Consider the following 13,846-nt stretch of genomic DNA (forward strand, 5'->3'; position numbering starts at 1 on the left):
ATGGTCTAAAAGCCTACTGCTAACAATGCACCATCTGCATGTCCGCTTACGAATTGATAATATCACAGTGGTGGCATATATTAATCATATGGGAGAAAAGATCGATACCATGTGTCAATCTGGCCAATATATTTGGCTATGGTGTGTTAACATACATATTTGACTATCAGCAAACTTACCTACCAGGTAAGCTCAATACTGAGCCACATACCAGGTCATGAAAATTCAATGACAACATCGAATCGCTGTTGGACCACAAATAAGTTGCTGATATTACCAAAAGAGGGGCATCAGGTATCGATCCATTTGCATCTAGACCCAATCACCAGTTACCAACGTATGCCGCTTGTGAACCACACTTGGGGCAGCATCAATGGACGTTACTCACTTAATGCGGAAAAATTGTTTACAATGTTTTTCCCTCCTGCCTCATCAGTCGGATCCTAAGCAAAAACACATATGGACTCAACATCAAGTGTCTTGAAAGTACCTGATTGGCCTACACAGCCATGGATCCCTGTGGTCTCGGACATAGTCTCTGAATCATAGTCCACCATGTTAGATCCGGGCTGGCGGACAGGACCATGAACTTGATCACGGCAGCCTATCAAGAATCAACAAGGGCTGGTGTAGCCTATAATACAGCGACAACCACCAACGTCCTGGGAATTCCTATCCAGCCTTCATGTAGGTGAAGGACTGAGCTGCAGTACTATAATTATGCAGGAGTGCCCTGTCAGCTTGCTGGTGGCAGGCGCCACGACAACTCTCCATGGGATCTCACCCTCTAGTTGTCAAACTTATGAGGATTATTTCAACACCAACCCTCCTGGAGGGAAGTACTCCCAGATATGGGACGTCAGTGTTGTACTAAAATTGCTAGGGGCACCAGCAATGTCCCTGTCCCTGGGGGGGGGGGGGGGGGACGGGGGGGACTGAAATTAAAAAACAGTATGCTGATAGTACTGGTCTCAGCTCTAGGGGTCCAGTTTCTACATAAACTGAGACTGGGATAAATGATGGCATCTCCAGAAAAGATAACGTCGCATATTAGAGCTTGTTAAATAAGATAGACCATGATCATCAGGACAAAATTTGGAATTCCAGATATACCCAACTGACACCCGACTATGTGTAATGACACACCTTCTATTATACCTTAAAACTACTAAAACTTAAGAGGAAGTAAAGTAGCACTATGGGCAGCCATAAACAGCCTAATGGCCGGGTATCAGCACTAACCATCGCTCAGACAGGCTTGGGAGCTGCTGGGGTGGATACTGACATCTTAAGTTTCTATCCACATGGGCAACAGCAACACCGGCAGCTAGAGACAAGGAAGTGCCTATGAACCATATCCTGGCTACAGCAGGATGGTCAAGAGAAAGACCTTCCAATTCTTTATAATAAGCCAATAACCAAACCTGCGGTATTGTAGAATCAAGTTTGAATTCTGCAATATATTTAGCCCTAGGGAGGATTATTTTGTTAAAATAAATTGTTATTGCCTGAATTGGATGCATGTCTGAATACAATAACATACTTCCTCTCTTGAATGACTTCGGCAGTGAGTGAAGCATGGACTGTTCCACGGCTTGAAATCACAGAGCTTTAAAATCTTCACGTAGTCACTCACGTGACTCCGAAGTAAAATAGTAAGATTAAACGAGAACTTATCAGTTTAAGTTTGATCTTTATTTTATGAGGAGTTACGATGAGGGATTACGTGCCCTCCGCTCCCGCCCTCAATTATACAGGTCAACTGGTATCTTAGTTCTCCTTGTCTTTACTATGTTTACTTCAATTACTATTTTCTGTGATTCCACACCGCTGCTTTGAAGAATGTCGCGCACGCGTGCTGGCGGGTTCTTCACGTAACCCCTCATCGTAACTCCTCATAAAATAAAGATCAAACTTCAAACTGGTAAGTTCTCGTTTAATCTTACTATTAAAGAGCAGTGAAGTTCAAAGCATTGAAATACAAGAGCCCTATATAAAAGTTTCATTCTCAAGTAAGTAAGCCTAACTTACTTCGTTGATGAGAACAGGTCTTTATCTATAAACAATATATCTTGAATAATTTAATGGGGATGAAATGTTTTTAAATATCTAATTTAATAATAAATTGATTTAATCAGTATGTTGCTAATTATTATTCCTTCATGTTTATCGACATTTTGAATTATAATTATTGCAATGAAACTAAATGTTATTCATTACTAGACCAAGTGCAGACCCGTTGGGTCTGTTCCCCCAACGTGCGGTTGTGGGGGGGGGGGGGGGGAGGTGGCACGCAGCGTCACACACACTAACTACACCCCCCCGCACTCATGCTAATTACCCCCTTGATATTATATTAATATTATTAATTTGCTCCTTTTACCCCATAACCACCCTATCTACTGATGCATAGCCCCCAACTTGCACACATCTAGAGAGGGGGGGGGGGGCGGGCGGGGGTAGAGAGGGAGGGTAGAGAGAGAAGGGGCAGAGGCAGAGAGAGAGACAGAGACACAGAGAGAGGGGCAAGAGGGATAGGGGGGTGGAGAGGAGGATAAGAGGGAGGGTGGGTGAGGGGGGAAAGGTGGGGGAGGAGGGGAGGGGAGAGAGAGGGTGAGAGTGAGGGGGAGATAGAGGGGGTGCTGAGAGGGGGGTGAGGTGGGGAACAGGGAGGGGGTGGGGGGGGGGAGGGTAGGGGGTGTGGAGGGGAGGGGAGGGGGTTTAGGGGAGGGAGGGAGGGTGGGGGAGGGGATGGAGGGGAGGAGAGGGGGTGGGAGAGGAGGGGGAGAAGTGGGGGGGGGGAGGAGGAGGGGGAGAGGAGGGGGGATAGGAGGGGGATAGGGGGGGAGAGGGGGGAGGAGAGGGAGGAGGAGAGGGGGGGAAGAGGGGGGAGAAGAGGGGGGAGAGGGGGGGAGAGAGGGGGGGGGGAAGGAGGGGAGGGGGGGAGAGATGGGGGGGAGAGGGGAGAGGTGGGGAGCAGGGAGGGGGAGGGAGGGTGGAGGGAAGGGGGTAGGGGTGTGTGGAGGGGAGGGGATTTAGGGGAGGAATGGTGGGGGAGGGGATGGAGGGGAGGGGGGGAGAATAAGGGGAGAGAGAGAGGGGGGAGAGGAGGGGGAAGAGGAGAGGAGAGGGGGGAGAGGAGAGGAGAGGGGGGAGAGGAGGGGGGGAAAGGAGAGGGGGGAAGGAGAGGGGGGAGAGGAGAGGGGGGGAGGGGAGAGGGGGGGGGGGAGGGGGGAGAGGGTAGAGGGGAGAAGCGGGGGGGGGAGGAGAGGGGGGAGGAGGGAGGAGAGGGGGGGGAGGAGAGGGGGGCGAGGGGGGGAGAGGGGGGAGGGGGGGGAGGGGGGGAGGAGGGGAGGGGAGAGGAGAGAGGAAAGGGGGGGAAAGCTAAAAAAAACATTTTAGAACCAAAAAAGACACATTCTGCAAGCATTGTAGAACCAAAAGAGACACTTTTTGCAAACATTTTAGAACCAATAAACACTTTTTGCAAACATTTTAGAACCAATAGACACATTCTGCAAGCGTTTTAGAACCACTAAGGACACTTACATTTGAGTAGACATGTGGTCAGTGTTATTCACAGCTCAGAGAAACGTGACCCTCTGCCTTCCTCCAGCTTGCAGACACTGATTGAGGCACACCACTTCCTGGTTTTATAGTGCCTCCCCCCTGCCGCCAGCAGGGGCAGCAGAGAGAATGGGGAATTTTGTAAAATCATTAATATCTCTGTCATTTTTCATCGACGGGAAAAATCCTCGCCACACATACGGCAGAGGGGGGCTCTGAGCAAGGTGGCCAAAAATAACGGCTGTAGGTGGCGGCGTTCTCTCGGAAATCGCAGCACAGATGGCCAAAACCGGTCAAGAACAGACTTTTAGTAATATAGATTATATACGCGTACTGCAGGTAGTTCAAATACAACAAGATAGTGTTCCTAAGAAATCTCGCAAAATCGCATTATATAAACGTCAATGCGGAAAATGGGTAAGAGGCTAATCAGATTCACACCACTAGGATTTTGTTTCCCGTAAGATTTTCAAAAATGCAGATCTATTTAATAGTTAAGATTTTTTTTGTTATTGCAAGCTAATGCCCCTGTCCTACTAATAAGGAAACCTGAATGGAAACCTCTGGAGACTTTGCGCCCCACCCAAGGTTTCCGTGCGGTTCCCGGAGGTTGCAGGTGGTTGCTGGAGGTTGCAGGTAGTGGAAGCAGGTAGGGAGACTGACAAAAACCTCCGGAAACCACATGGAAACCTTGGGTGGGGCGCAAAGTTTCCAGAGGTTTCCGTTTAAGTTTCCTAAGTGGGACAGGGGCATAAAAATACTAAATACTCTACATTACATACGTTAATAGTTTTGTTGCACAATTGTCAATAGAAGTGATTTCTTACCGTTTTCAATGGCCTTTAATGTACTTAGGAGGCAATGGTGTGGGAGGTGACATGTAAATTGCTTTTTTTCCCCAAAGATTTTTTTCTCTAAGGAAGTGGCTTTTTTCTGCTTGACAATTTCCAAACAAAATGTCATGTGCTTCACTGATTCACGATCAAAATCGTGTTATAACTAATTCGACCTGTGTAATGCTAATAATGTCTCATTAATCCGTGACATCCTATTGATTTATGGAAACACAGGTTACAGCAGAGTTACATTGTCAGATGGTGTTGCACGAGGTGAGTCAGAGAAGTTACATTTTAATGACATATTTATAGAATATTTATTATGCAATCATATTATCAATCACATGTGGCAGCAGATGTGTGATAGGACAATAGTAAGAGTTGCAGTAAGTTATATTACACACAAATTAAAGTACATAGAGGTACTTACAACATTTGGAATTTCACAAGCAGTTTCTCGCTGATTTTGTTCTGGGTCACAGTAAATCCTTAATTTTTGGACGTCAAACTGCAATCAACGTGTTAAACAAAAATAGCAATTATAATGTTTTCCTTAATAAATTAAGGACATTTTTCTTCAGTACTTTAGTGATTGAGAAAAAGTACAACTTACTGGTACCGTTGCTTCTTTGTCAAAGTACTTTCCAATCTGAGTTTTTCCACTGATGAAGATACCAAGAATAGGTTCTAGTTGCCTTGTCTCAATTAATTTATCGTCTAAATACAATGTAGCATCTCTCTCTGTTACTAGGACTCGCAAAAGGTGCCATTCTTCATCAAACAGAGCCTGGAGCAAAATAAATAGAAATAAATTGGGAGCATTAATGTATTTTTAGTTTGGAAGTTTTTACTCTCTTCATACCATAACATCAGAAAGCAGTCTACTTTGATCATTAAATTCAATTAGCAGGCATATCACCCGCATATTCATTCTTTCAAGTGATAAATTAATCTGTTAAAAGTAATTCATTAGATAGTCAATTACATAAAAATTAAAAATAAAGGAATTCCCTGAATTGCGGGTGACGTGACAGTTCATGTAGTAACAATAAATTTATTAGATAAAGTACTGGCCAAGTTAGTGCAAAATATGGAACAGGTTTTCTTTTGGCTAGTTAGCAAAATTAATTTCTGATAGAATCTGCTGTTACATCATTACTTTGGCGATATGAGTAACAAATCATAAAAATTCTAACACAGCATTTTTAAAGTCGTTACTGGTTCTTATCTTGTTCTTGGAGGACATGTCTGCATTATAACATTGCAGCCTACCACGCTTCGTGCATCACTGAATCACTGAGCTACATGCATCTTTAAACATGAATGTCAAAAATATGTAGAGTATGCACTGCCGACAATTATCCTCAGGCAACCTTGAGATGAGGCTGCCTGCAAAATTTGGATGTAGACAAAAATGCTGGAGAAACTCAGCGGTTGAGGCAGCATCTATTTCCTCTCACTGCAAAATTTGGATCTTCTTTCCACCCAAAAGACTGTTTGAGTCACCCACAGTAACCCAGTTCCGAACTGCAGGAAGGAATAGAAATGAAAGAAACATCCAATCTTCCACATTTAAATGGATCTTTCACTACTTGCAGAGATGAGGAGAAAGTAAGCTGGAAGAGACCTGCTGCTTTCTGTTGCTGAAAGGAGGAGCTGTAAAGATTGCAGAAATATGTGCTCTGAGACAAAGACTTTCAAGACTTCAATTTTTTTTTCCAACCACTATGGGTGTTTTAATGGGAATCTACCAAGCCTTCCATTGGTACCAGATTCAGGAGGATAGGCAAGTCTACATTGCTAAAGGAGTCAGGAGGAGTACGATGAGAAGGCCTCTGGGTAGATCCTAAAAGAAAGGTATATCCTACAAGAGTTTCCCTGGAATAATTCTCATTTTACCACATGTAGAAACAATGATTTTCAAAATAACTGGTCACTGACAAGTAAAGCTTAATCCATAAAGCCCTGTCTGAATAATTCTACCTATGGAGGAGAAGATTATCTTAACACTGACAATTTCTAGGTCATTGCAAAAGTGACTATTCATACATGCAATGTGTGTTGCCTTCTGCTAAATGTACAATATGATTGAGCCTCTCTATTCAAGCAGAAGAGATTTCACCTTCATCATGACCAGGGTTCAGCTAGCATCATGGCATAAGGATTTACCAGAAACTAGGTTTCAAATGCTGATGGAGTGACATAATACAAAAGGCATTTTTTTGCACCAATTTGAATATCAACCTGCTTTGAAACAAAAAATAAATGATTGACCCTCTCAAAATAATTTAATAGTTAAATATAAGAATCCACAAAACTTAAATGAGTTTTTCCCATTATGATGCCAAAGTGTTAAACTGACAGATGGCTCTTAGGAATGTGGAGTATCCCCTGACCTCTAAGTTTTCATTCCTGTGCAGGATACTGCAGACGCAAGATCCAGACCAAAGCATAAACGTCCTAGCTTTAGAGGGCACTTTTCTATTTTATCTATCAGTTGAACACTTAAATCCACAGTTAAAACACCAGCGAATGTGTTTTCAACAGTATGAGATTCCACCACAATGTTCATGCTTGTAAATGTAAAGCTTCTTTCCATGAGAGGTGAAATATTACCTGCAAATTGCTGTACCATCAAAATGAACAAAAGACGCAGATGCTGGAAAATTAATTTTAAACAGTTAATGCTCAAACGCTCAGTAGGTTCTCAGTACCATATAAAGGGAATTTGATAGGGACTTGAAAGGGAATGATTTGTTGTTCATCCTTAATTTCCTCTGAAATGAAGCAGTTAAATGCCAAACTCATTAGTGGGTCAGGAGTCACATAGATATAAGTAATGAAGACAAATTTCCGTCCCTGAAGGATATTTGTGAGCCAGATTGTTTTTTATGATATTGAATATATTCATAGTTGCCATTAGCGTGACTAACATTTTTCAATTTCCAAATTTAATTATTTGAATATATATTCTCCAGGTGCCATCATGTGATTTAGTTAGTTAGCATCCGCCTTTCTGCGAAAGATGATGGTGCGGCTTTGATGTTGTCCTGTTTGGAGAGGGGAAGGTACAGGAACCTGAAATCGGTTACATCCAGGTTCAGGAGCAGCTTCTTCCCCACAGCCATCAGGCTAATAAACGTGCCAACAAACAGACTCTGAACTGTAACAGCCTATTGCACTTTAGCTGCTTATTTATGTGCATATTGAACTGAACTGTTCTGTATTTTTGCTTGCAATGTTCTGTTGTGCTGCAGCAAGCAAGAATTTCATTGTCCTATCTGGGACACATGACAATAAACTCTCTTGACTTGACTTGAATGGTTCATCTATGGTTACATTTCCCGCTTGGTTGACTGGGCCTATCCTTGAGAGTCAGACTCTCCCACAGCTTCCACAGGTGAAGTTGTCTCTGGTCGTTGGATTGGGGACTGTGTTGCTGCTGCCAATGATCAGTTTGTGGCATTGGCAACTGGCCTCCAGGTTCTTGAACCATATGCTGTTGTGGTGCTTCATACTCGCCCGGAGGTCCTTTCTCCACCTCCCCCGATCTTCTGCAACCACTTCCCAGTTGTCAGTATCAATGTTAATGTTTGTCATATCTCCTTTAATCATATCCTTGTAGCAAAACTTTGGTCTTCCTCTTGGCCTCCGTGCATTGGTGACCTCCCCGTATAGCACATTTTTGGGGATGCGTCAATTTTCCATCCTGTACACATGTGCAAACCAGGGGATAGACAAAAAAAGCTGGAGTAACTCAGCGGGACAAGCACCATCTCTGGATAGAAGGAATGGGTGACATTCCGGGGTGAGACCCTTCTTCAAACTGGTTAGGGATAAGCGAAACGAGAGATATAGACGATGATGTCGAGAGATAAAGAACAATGAATGAAAGATATGCAAAAAAGTAACAATGATAAAGGAAACATACCATTGTTAGCTGTTTGTTGGGTGTAAATGAGAAGCTAGTGCAACTTGGGTGGGGGAGGGTTGGAGAGAGAGGAAATGCCGGGGCTACCTGAAGTTAGAGAAATCAATATTCATACCACTGGGCTGTAAGCTGCCTAAAAGAAATATGAGATGCCGTTTCTCCAATTTGCGTTTAGCCTCAATCTGACAATGGAGGAGACCTAGGACAGAAAGGCCTGTGTGGGAATGGGAAGGAGAATTAAAGTGTCCAGCAACCGGGAGATCGGGTTGGTTCAGGCGGACTGAGCGAAGGTGTTCAGCGAAACGATCGCCCAGTCTACGTTTGGTCTCACCGATGTACAGTATAAATTCCACATATTGAACAATGAATACAGTAAATGAGATTGGAGTAGGGGCAAGTAAACCACAGAATCGAGGAAGGAGGTAACGTGACAGGTGTTGCATCCTAGTTAAGACCAAAGTTGGACCCTTGAAGACTGAACCAGGTGAATTTATTATGGGGAACAAGGAAATGGCGGACGAGTTGAACAGGTACTTTGGATCTGTCTTCACTGCGGAGGACGCAAACAATCTTCCTGATGTACTAACCAGAGGATCTGGGGTGACAGACAAACTGAAGGAAATCCACATTAGGCAGGAAATGGTGTTGGGTAGACTGATAGGACTGAAGGCTGCTAAATCCCCAGGGCCTGATGGTTTGCATCCCAGGGTACTTAAGGAAGTAGCTCTAGAAATTGTGGATGAATTGGTGATCATTTTCCAATGTTCTGTAGATTCAGGATCAGTTCCTATGGATTGGAGGGTAGCTAATGTTATCCCACTTTTTAAGAAAGGCAGGAGAGAGAAAACAGGGAATTATAGACCAGTTAGCCTGACATCAGTGGTGGGGAAGATGCTGAAGTCAATTATAAAATATGAAATAGCAGCATATTTGGATAGCGGTAGCAGGATCGGTCCGAGCAGGCATGGATTTACGAAGGGGAAATCATGCTTGACTAATTATCTGGAATTTTTTGAGAATGTAGCTAGGAAAATGGACAAGGGATGTAGTCCCACATAGGAGATTAGTGGGCAAAATTAGAGCACATGGTATTGGGGGTAGGGTACTGACATGGATAGAAAATTGGTTGGCAGACAGGAAACAAAGAGTAGGGATTAACGGGTCCCTTTTAGAATGGCAGGCAGTGACTAGTGGGGTACCACAAGGCTCGGTGCTGGGACCGCAGCTATTTACATTATACATTAATGATTTAGATGAAGGGATCAAAAGTAACATTAGCAAATTAGCAGATGACACAAAGCTGGGTGGCAGTGTGAACTGTGAGGAGGATACTATGAGGATGCAGGGTGACTTGGACAGGTTGGGTGAGTGTAGATGCATGGCAGGTGCAGTTTAATGTGGATAAATGTGAGATTATCCACTTTGGTGGCAAAAACAGGAAGGCAGATTATTATCTGAATGGTGTCAAATTGGGAAAAGGTGAAGTACAACGGGATCTGGGGGTCCTTCATCAGTCACTGAAAGTAAGCATGCAGTTACAGCAGGCAGTGAAGAAAGCGAATGGCATGTTGGCCTTCATAACAAGAGGAGTTGAGTATGGGAGCAAAGAGGTCATTCTGCAGTTATACAGGGCCCTTGTGAGACCACACCTGGAGTATTGTGTGCAGTTTTGGTCTCCAAATTTGAGGGAGAACATTCTTGCTATTGAGGGAGTGCAGTGTAGGTTCACGAGGATAATTCCCAGGATGGCAGGATAGAATGGTGCAGCTGGGCTTGTACACTCTGGAATTTAGGAGGATGAGGGGGATCTTATTGAAACATATAAGATTATTAAGGGCTTGGACAAGCTCAGTGCAGGAAACATGTTCCCAATGTTGGGAGAGTCCAGACCAGGGGCTACAGTTTAAGAATAAGAGTAAGCCACTTAGAACAGAGATGAGGAAAAACTTTTTCACACAGAGGGTTGTGAATCTGTGGAATTCTCTGCTTCAGAAGGCAGTGGAGGTCAATTCTCTGTATGCTTTCAAGAGAGAGTTGGATAGAGCTCATAAAGATAGCAGAGTCAGGCGACATGGGAAAAAGGCAGGAACGGGGTACTGAGTGTGGATGATCAGCGATGATCACAGTGAATGGCGGTACTGGCTCGAAGGGCCGAATGGCCTACTCCTACAACTATTGTCTATCTTCCACGGTTGCAGGAGAAGGTACCTGGGGAGGGGGTGGCTTGGGTGGGAAAGGATGTTAACCAGGGAGTTGCGGAGGGAAAGGTCTCTGCGGAAGGTGGAAAGGGGTGGAGATGGGAAGATGTGACTAGTGTTGGGATCCCGTTGGAGGTGGCGAAAATTTCAGAGGATTATGTGTTGTATGTGATGGCTGATGGGGTGCATGGTAAGGATGGGGAGGGGGGAATAGGGCAGAGCTGCATGGTATCAAGGAGACATGAGTGAGGGCCTCATCTATGATGGGAGAGGGGAACACCTGTTCCCTAAAGAATGGAACACCTCATCTTTGGTGCAGATTCGACGAAGACAGAGGAATTGGGAGTAGGGGATAGAGTCTTTGCAGGAAACAGGGTGGGAAGAAGTGTAGTCGAGATAGTTGTGGTAGTCAGTGGGTTTGTAATAGACGTCAGTTAATAGTCTATTTCCTGTGATGGAGTCTGTGATATCAAGAAAGGGGAGGGAGGTGTCGGAGATGGTCCAAGTAAATTTGAGTGCAGGATGGAGATTGGTGGTGAAGTTGATGAAGTCCATGAGTTCTGCATGGGTGCAGGAGGTAGCACCGATGCAGTCGTCAATGTAATGGAGATAGAGTTCGGGGACAGGGCCAGTGTACGCCTGGAACAGGGATTGTTCAACGTACCCTACAAAGAGGCAGGCACAGCTGGGGCCCGTGCGGGTGCCTATAGCTACGCCTTGGTCTTGGAAGAAGTGGAAGGAGTCGACAGGGAGTTGCTTCTGCTTGAGGATCGCAGGGATGCCAGGCATGTTGGTCAGGGAGAGGATCGATTCATCGTGTATTTTGTCCTGCCAAGAAACTCCCAGGATGCAACGAAGACAGCTGAAATAAATATTATTTGGTTACCGTTCTTGATGTAGGTAAGTCGTCCAAGCTTCACCTCTGCACAGCAATGTGCTCAAGATGAATATTTTGTGGACAGTTATCTTGGTCTTGATCGTGAATTTCTTATTCTGCCATGCCCACTTGGTTAACCTCCCAAAAGTGATCACTGCCTTTCCTGTACTTGAATTGATTTCCTCATCCAGAGAGAGGTTATCAATCACTGTAGATCCTGTGAATCTGTTGACAGTTTACAGCGGAGCGGTATTTAAGATTTTTTTTTTGATTGAGCTCACATCAATAGTTCATTGTCTCAGAACTCTGGCTGCTTGTCATGACATTAACCACTGGACATTGTAACTAGTTGTAACTAGTTGTTCATGTTAGGGCAGCACAGTGGCCAACCGAACATCAACAACGCTACTGCCCTGGTAGAACTGCTGCCTCACTGTGCCAGAGACTTGGGTTCAATGCTGACTTCAGATGTGTGGAGGCTTCACGTTCTCTCTGTGACCACTTTGGTTTCCCCCGAATGTTCCGGTTTTCTCCAACATGCTAAAGACATGTGGGTTTGTAGAATAATAGGCAACTGTCAAATAAAGTTGCCCCAAATGTGTAGAGAGTGATTGAGAAAGTCTGATAACACAGAACTAGTGTGAACAGGTGATGGACGGTCAGCATGGACATGGCGGGCCAAAGGTTCGGCTTCTAGGCTGCATCTCTAAATATCTCTAAATATCCACATGCAAATGGCTTCGGTTTATTTTCTGGAATTGATCATCTACAAGATAATAAAATTCTGAAAAAGAGATGTCAATAAAATAAATGGTAGTTTCATTTATACATACAAGTGGCCCACAACAAATAAAATATTTTTTACCTTTATACGTGCTGAAGTGAAGGTCACAGACTGCGTATCATTCACTGCTTGAGTTGTATGAAAAATGACTGTGTTGTCTTCGCCATTCAGTGTAACAGCAGTTTGAATTGTACCATCGAAAGATAAGATTCTCCACAAATCCCATTTTTCTTTTGTTGTGGGTCTCTTGAATCGTAATGTGGATACAAAGACATAGGAAGGTGGAAGGCCATCAGGAAAGATATCACTGTAATCAAAATCCTTGTTTTGTAAATAAGAGAAAACTCCATAAAAATCTTAGCATTGTTGTTTGTAAAAATACAAGGAAATTATTTTGTTATAAGTAGATTCTGAAAATTAATACCTTGTTTTTTCTGTTAAATCATCCTCTGCGGTAACCCTGTAACCTCTTTTGCCATGATAAGAGCCTTCAATTCTAAGGGCTTTTTTCCTAATATCTAATCCAACAAGGATATCAAATCCCTTTTCATCCCGAGATGCCACAGGTATTCTTGTGGGGCAGACAGTTTCTGAAAAGAACAGTTTTCTCTTAAAGGTCACAAATATACTATAAATAGACACGTTGGATAATATCTAGAGTGTGGCAGGACAATGTTACATCAAAATACACTTTCCCATTATAATTGTTAGGTTAAATAGTTAAAGAGATGTTTAATATTTGACCCAATTTTCAATATGATATCTCAAGAAAGTTAACTGTACACCAAGCAAGAACTCAAGAGTAGTTAATTTTAAAGCTGTGTCGCTTGGTTCTGGAAATTAGCCAATAGACAATAGACAATAAGTGCAGGAGTAGGCCATTTGGCCGTTCGAGCCAGCACCACCATTCAACGTGATCATGGCTGATCATCCACAATCAGTACCCCGTTCCTGCCTTCTCCCCATATCCCCTGACTCCGCTATCTTTAAGAGCTCTAACTAACTCTCTCTTAAAAGCATCCAGAGAACTGGCCTCCACCGCCTTCTGAGGCAGAGAATTCCACAGACTCACAACTCTCTGGGTGAAAACGTTTTTCCTCAACTCCATTCTAAATGACTTAAACCCCTGTCTCACGGTGCGAGTCCACCCACGAGTGACCCCGAGTTAAAAACAAATCAAACTCATGGTAATCACGTAGAATTAACGAGGTGGGAACGTCGGAACTCGTGGACGTAACTTAGCGACTCGTAACGCTAACATCGTACTCGGGGAACTTTTTAACTCGTAAAAATTTTTCAATATGTTGAAAGATTTCCACGAGTCAAATTTACTCTTGAAGGAAAAACTTGAAACTTTTAAACTCGTTGTAATACCGTAGTAGCCTGTGAGTTTACCATAGTGACTCGCGAGTAACTCGTAGATTTGGCCTGAGTGCCAGAAGTGAAATGTTGAAGATTAGTCAGATGTTAATGGAAAATTTTACAGTGATCTAACAATTCACTGTTAAGCAGCAAAAAGCACTCACCGGGGATCTGAGAAACAGTGGCAAAAAGAATGAACCATGCAGTGTGGGGAAAGCCGCATTGTGAGAGTTAATTAGTTCCCTTCAGAACTTTAACTTTTCACATTGAAACGGTGCCATGAATCCTTGT

At 43.7% G+C, this 13,846-nt stretch overlaps 1 protein-coding gene across 1 annotated transcript in view; it reads right to left on the bottom strand.

The window, feature by feature from the left end:
* Window positions 1-13,846, bottom strand: part of col21a1 (collagen type XXI alpha 1 chain) — a 130,483-nt gene that overhangs the window by 98,266 nt on the left and 18,371 nt on the right. The window contains 4 exon segments of the mRNA XM_033021850.1: window positions 4,834-4,911; window positions 5,017-5,190; window positions 12,275-12,500; window positions 12,618-12,783. Coding sequence (XP_032877741.1) covers window positions 4,834-4,911; window positions 5,017-5,190; window positions 12,275-12,500; window positions 12,618-12,783 — 644 coding nt within the window.

This window comes from Amblyraja radiata, chromosome 5 (assembly GCF_010909765.2).
Source record: "Amblyraja radiata isolate CabotCenter1 chromosome 5, sAmbRad1.1.pri, whole genome shotgun sequence".
In the NCBI taxonomy this organism is placed as follows: Eukaryota; Metazoa; Chordata; class Chondrichthyes; order Rajiformes; family Rajidae; genus Amblyraja; species Amblyraja radiata.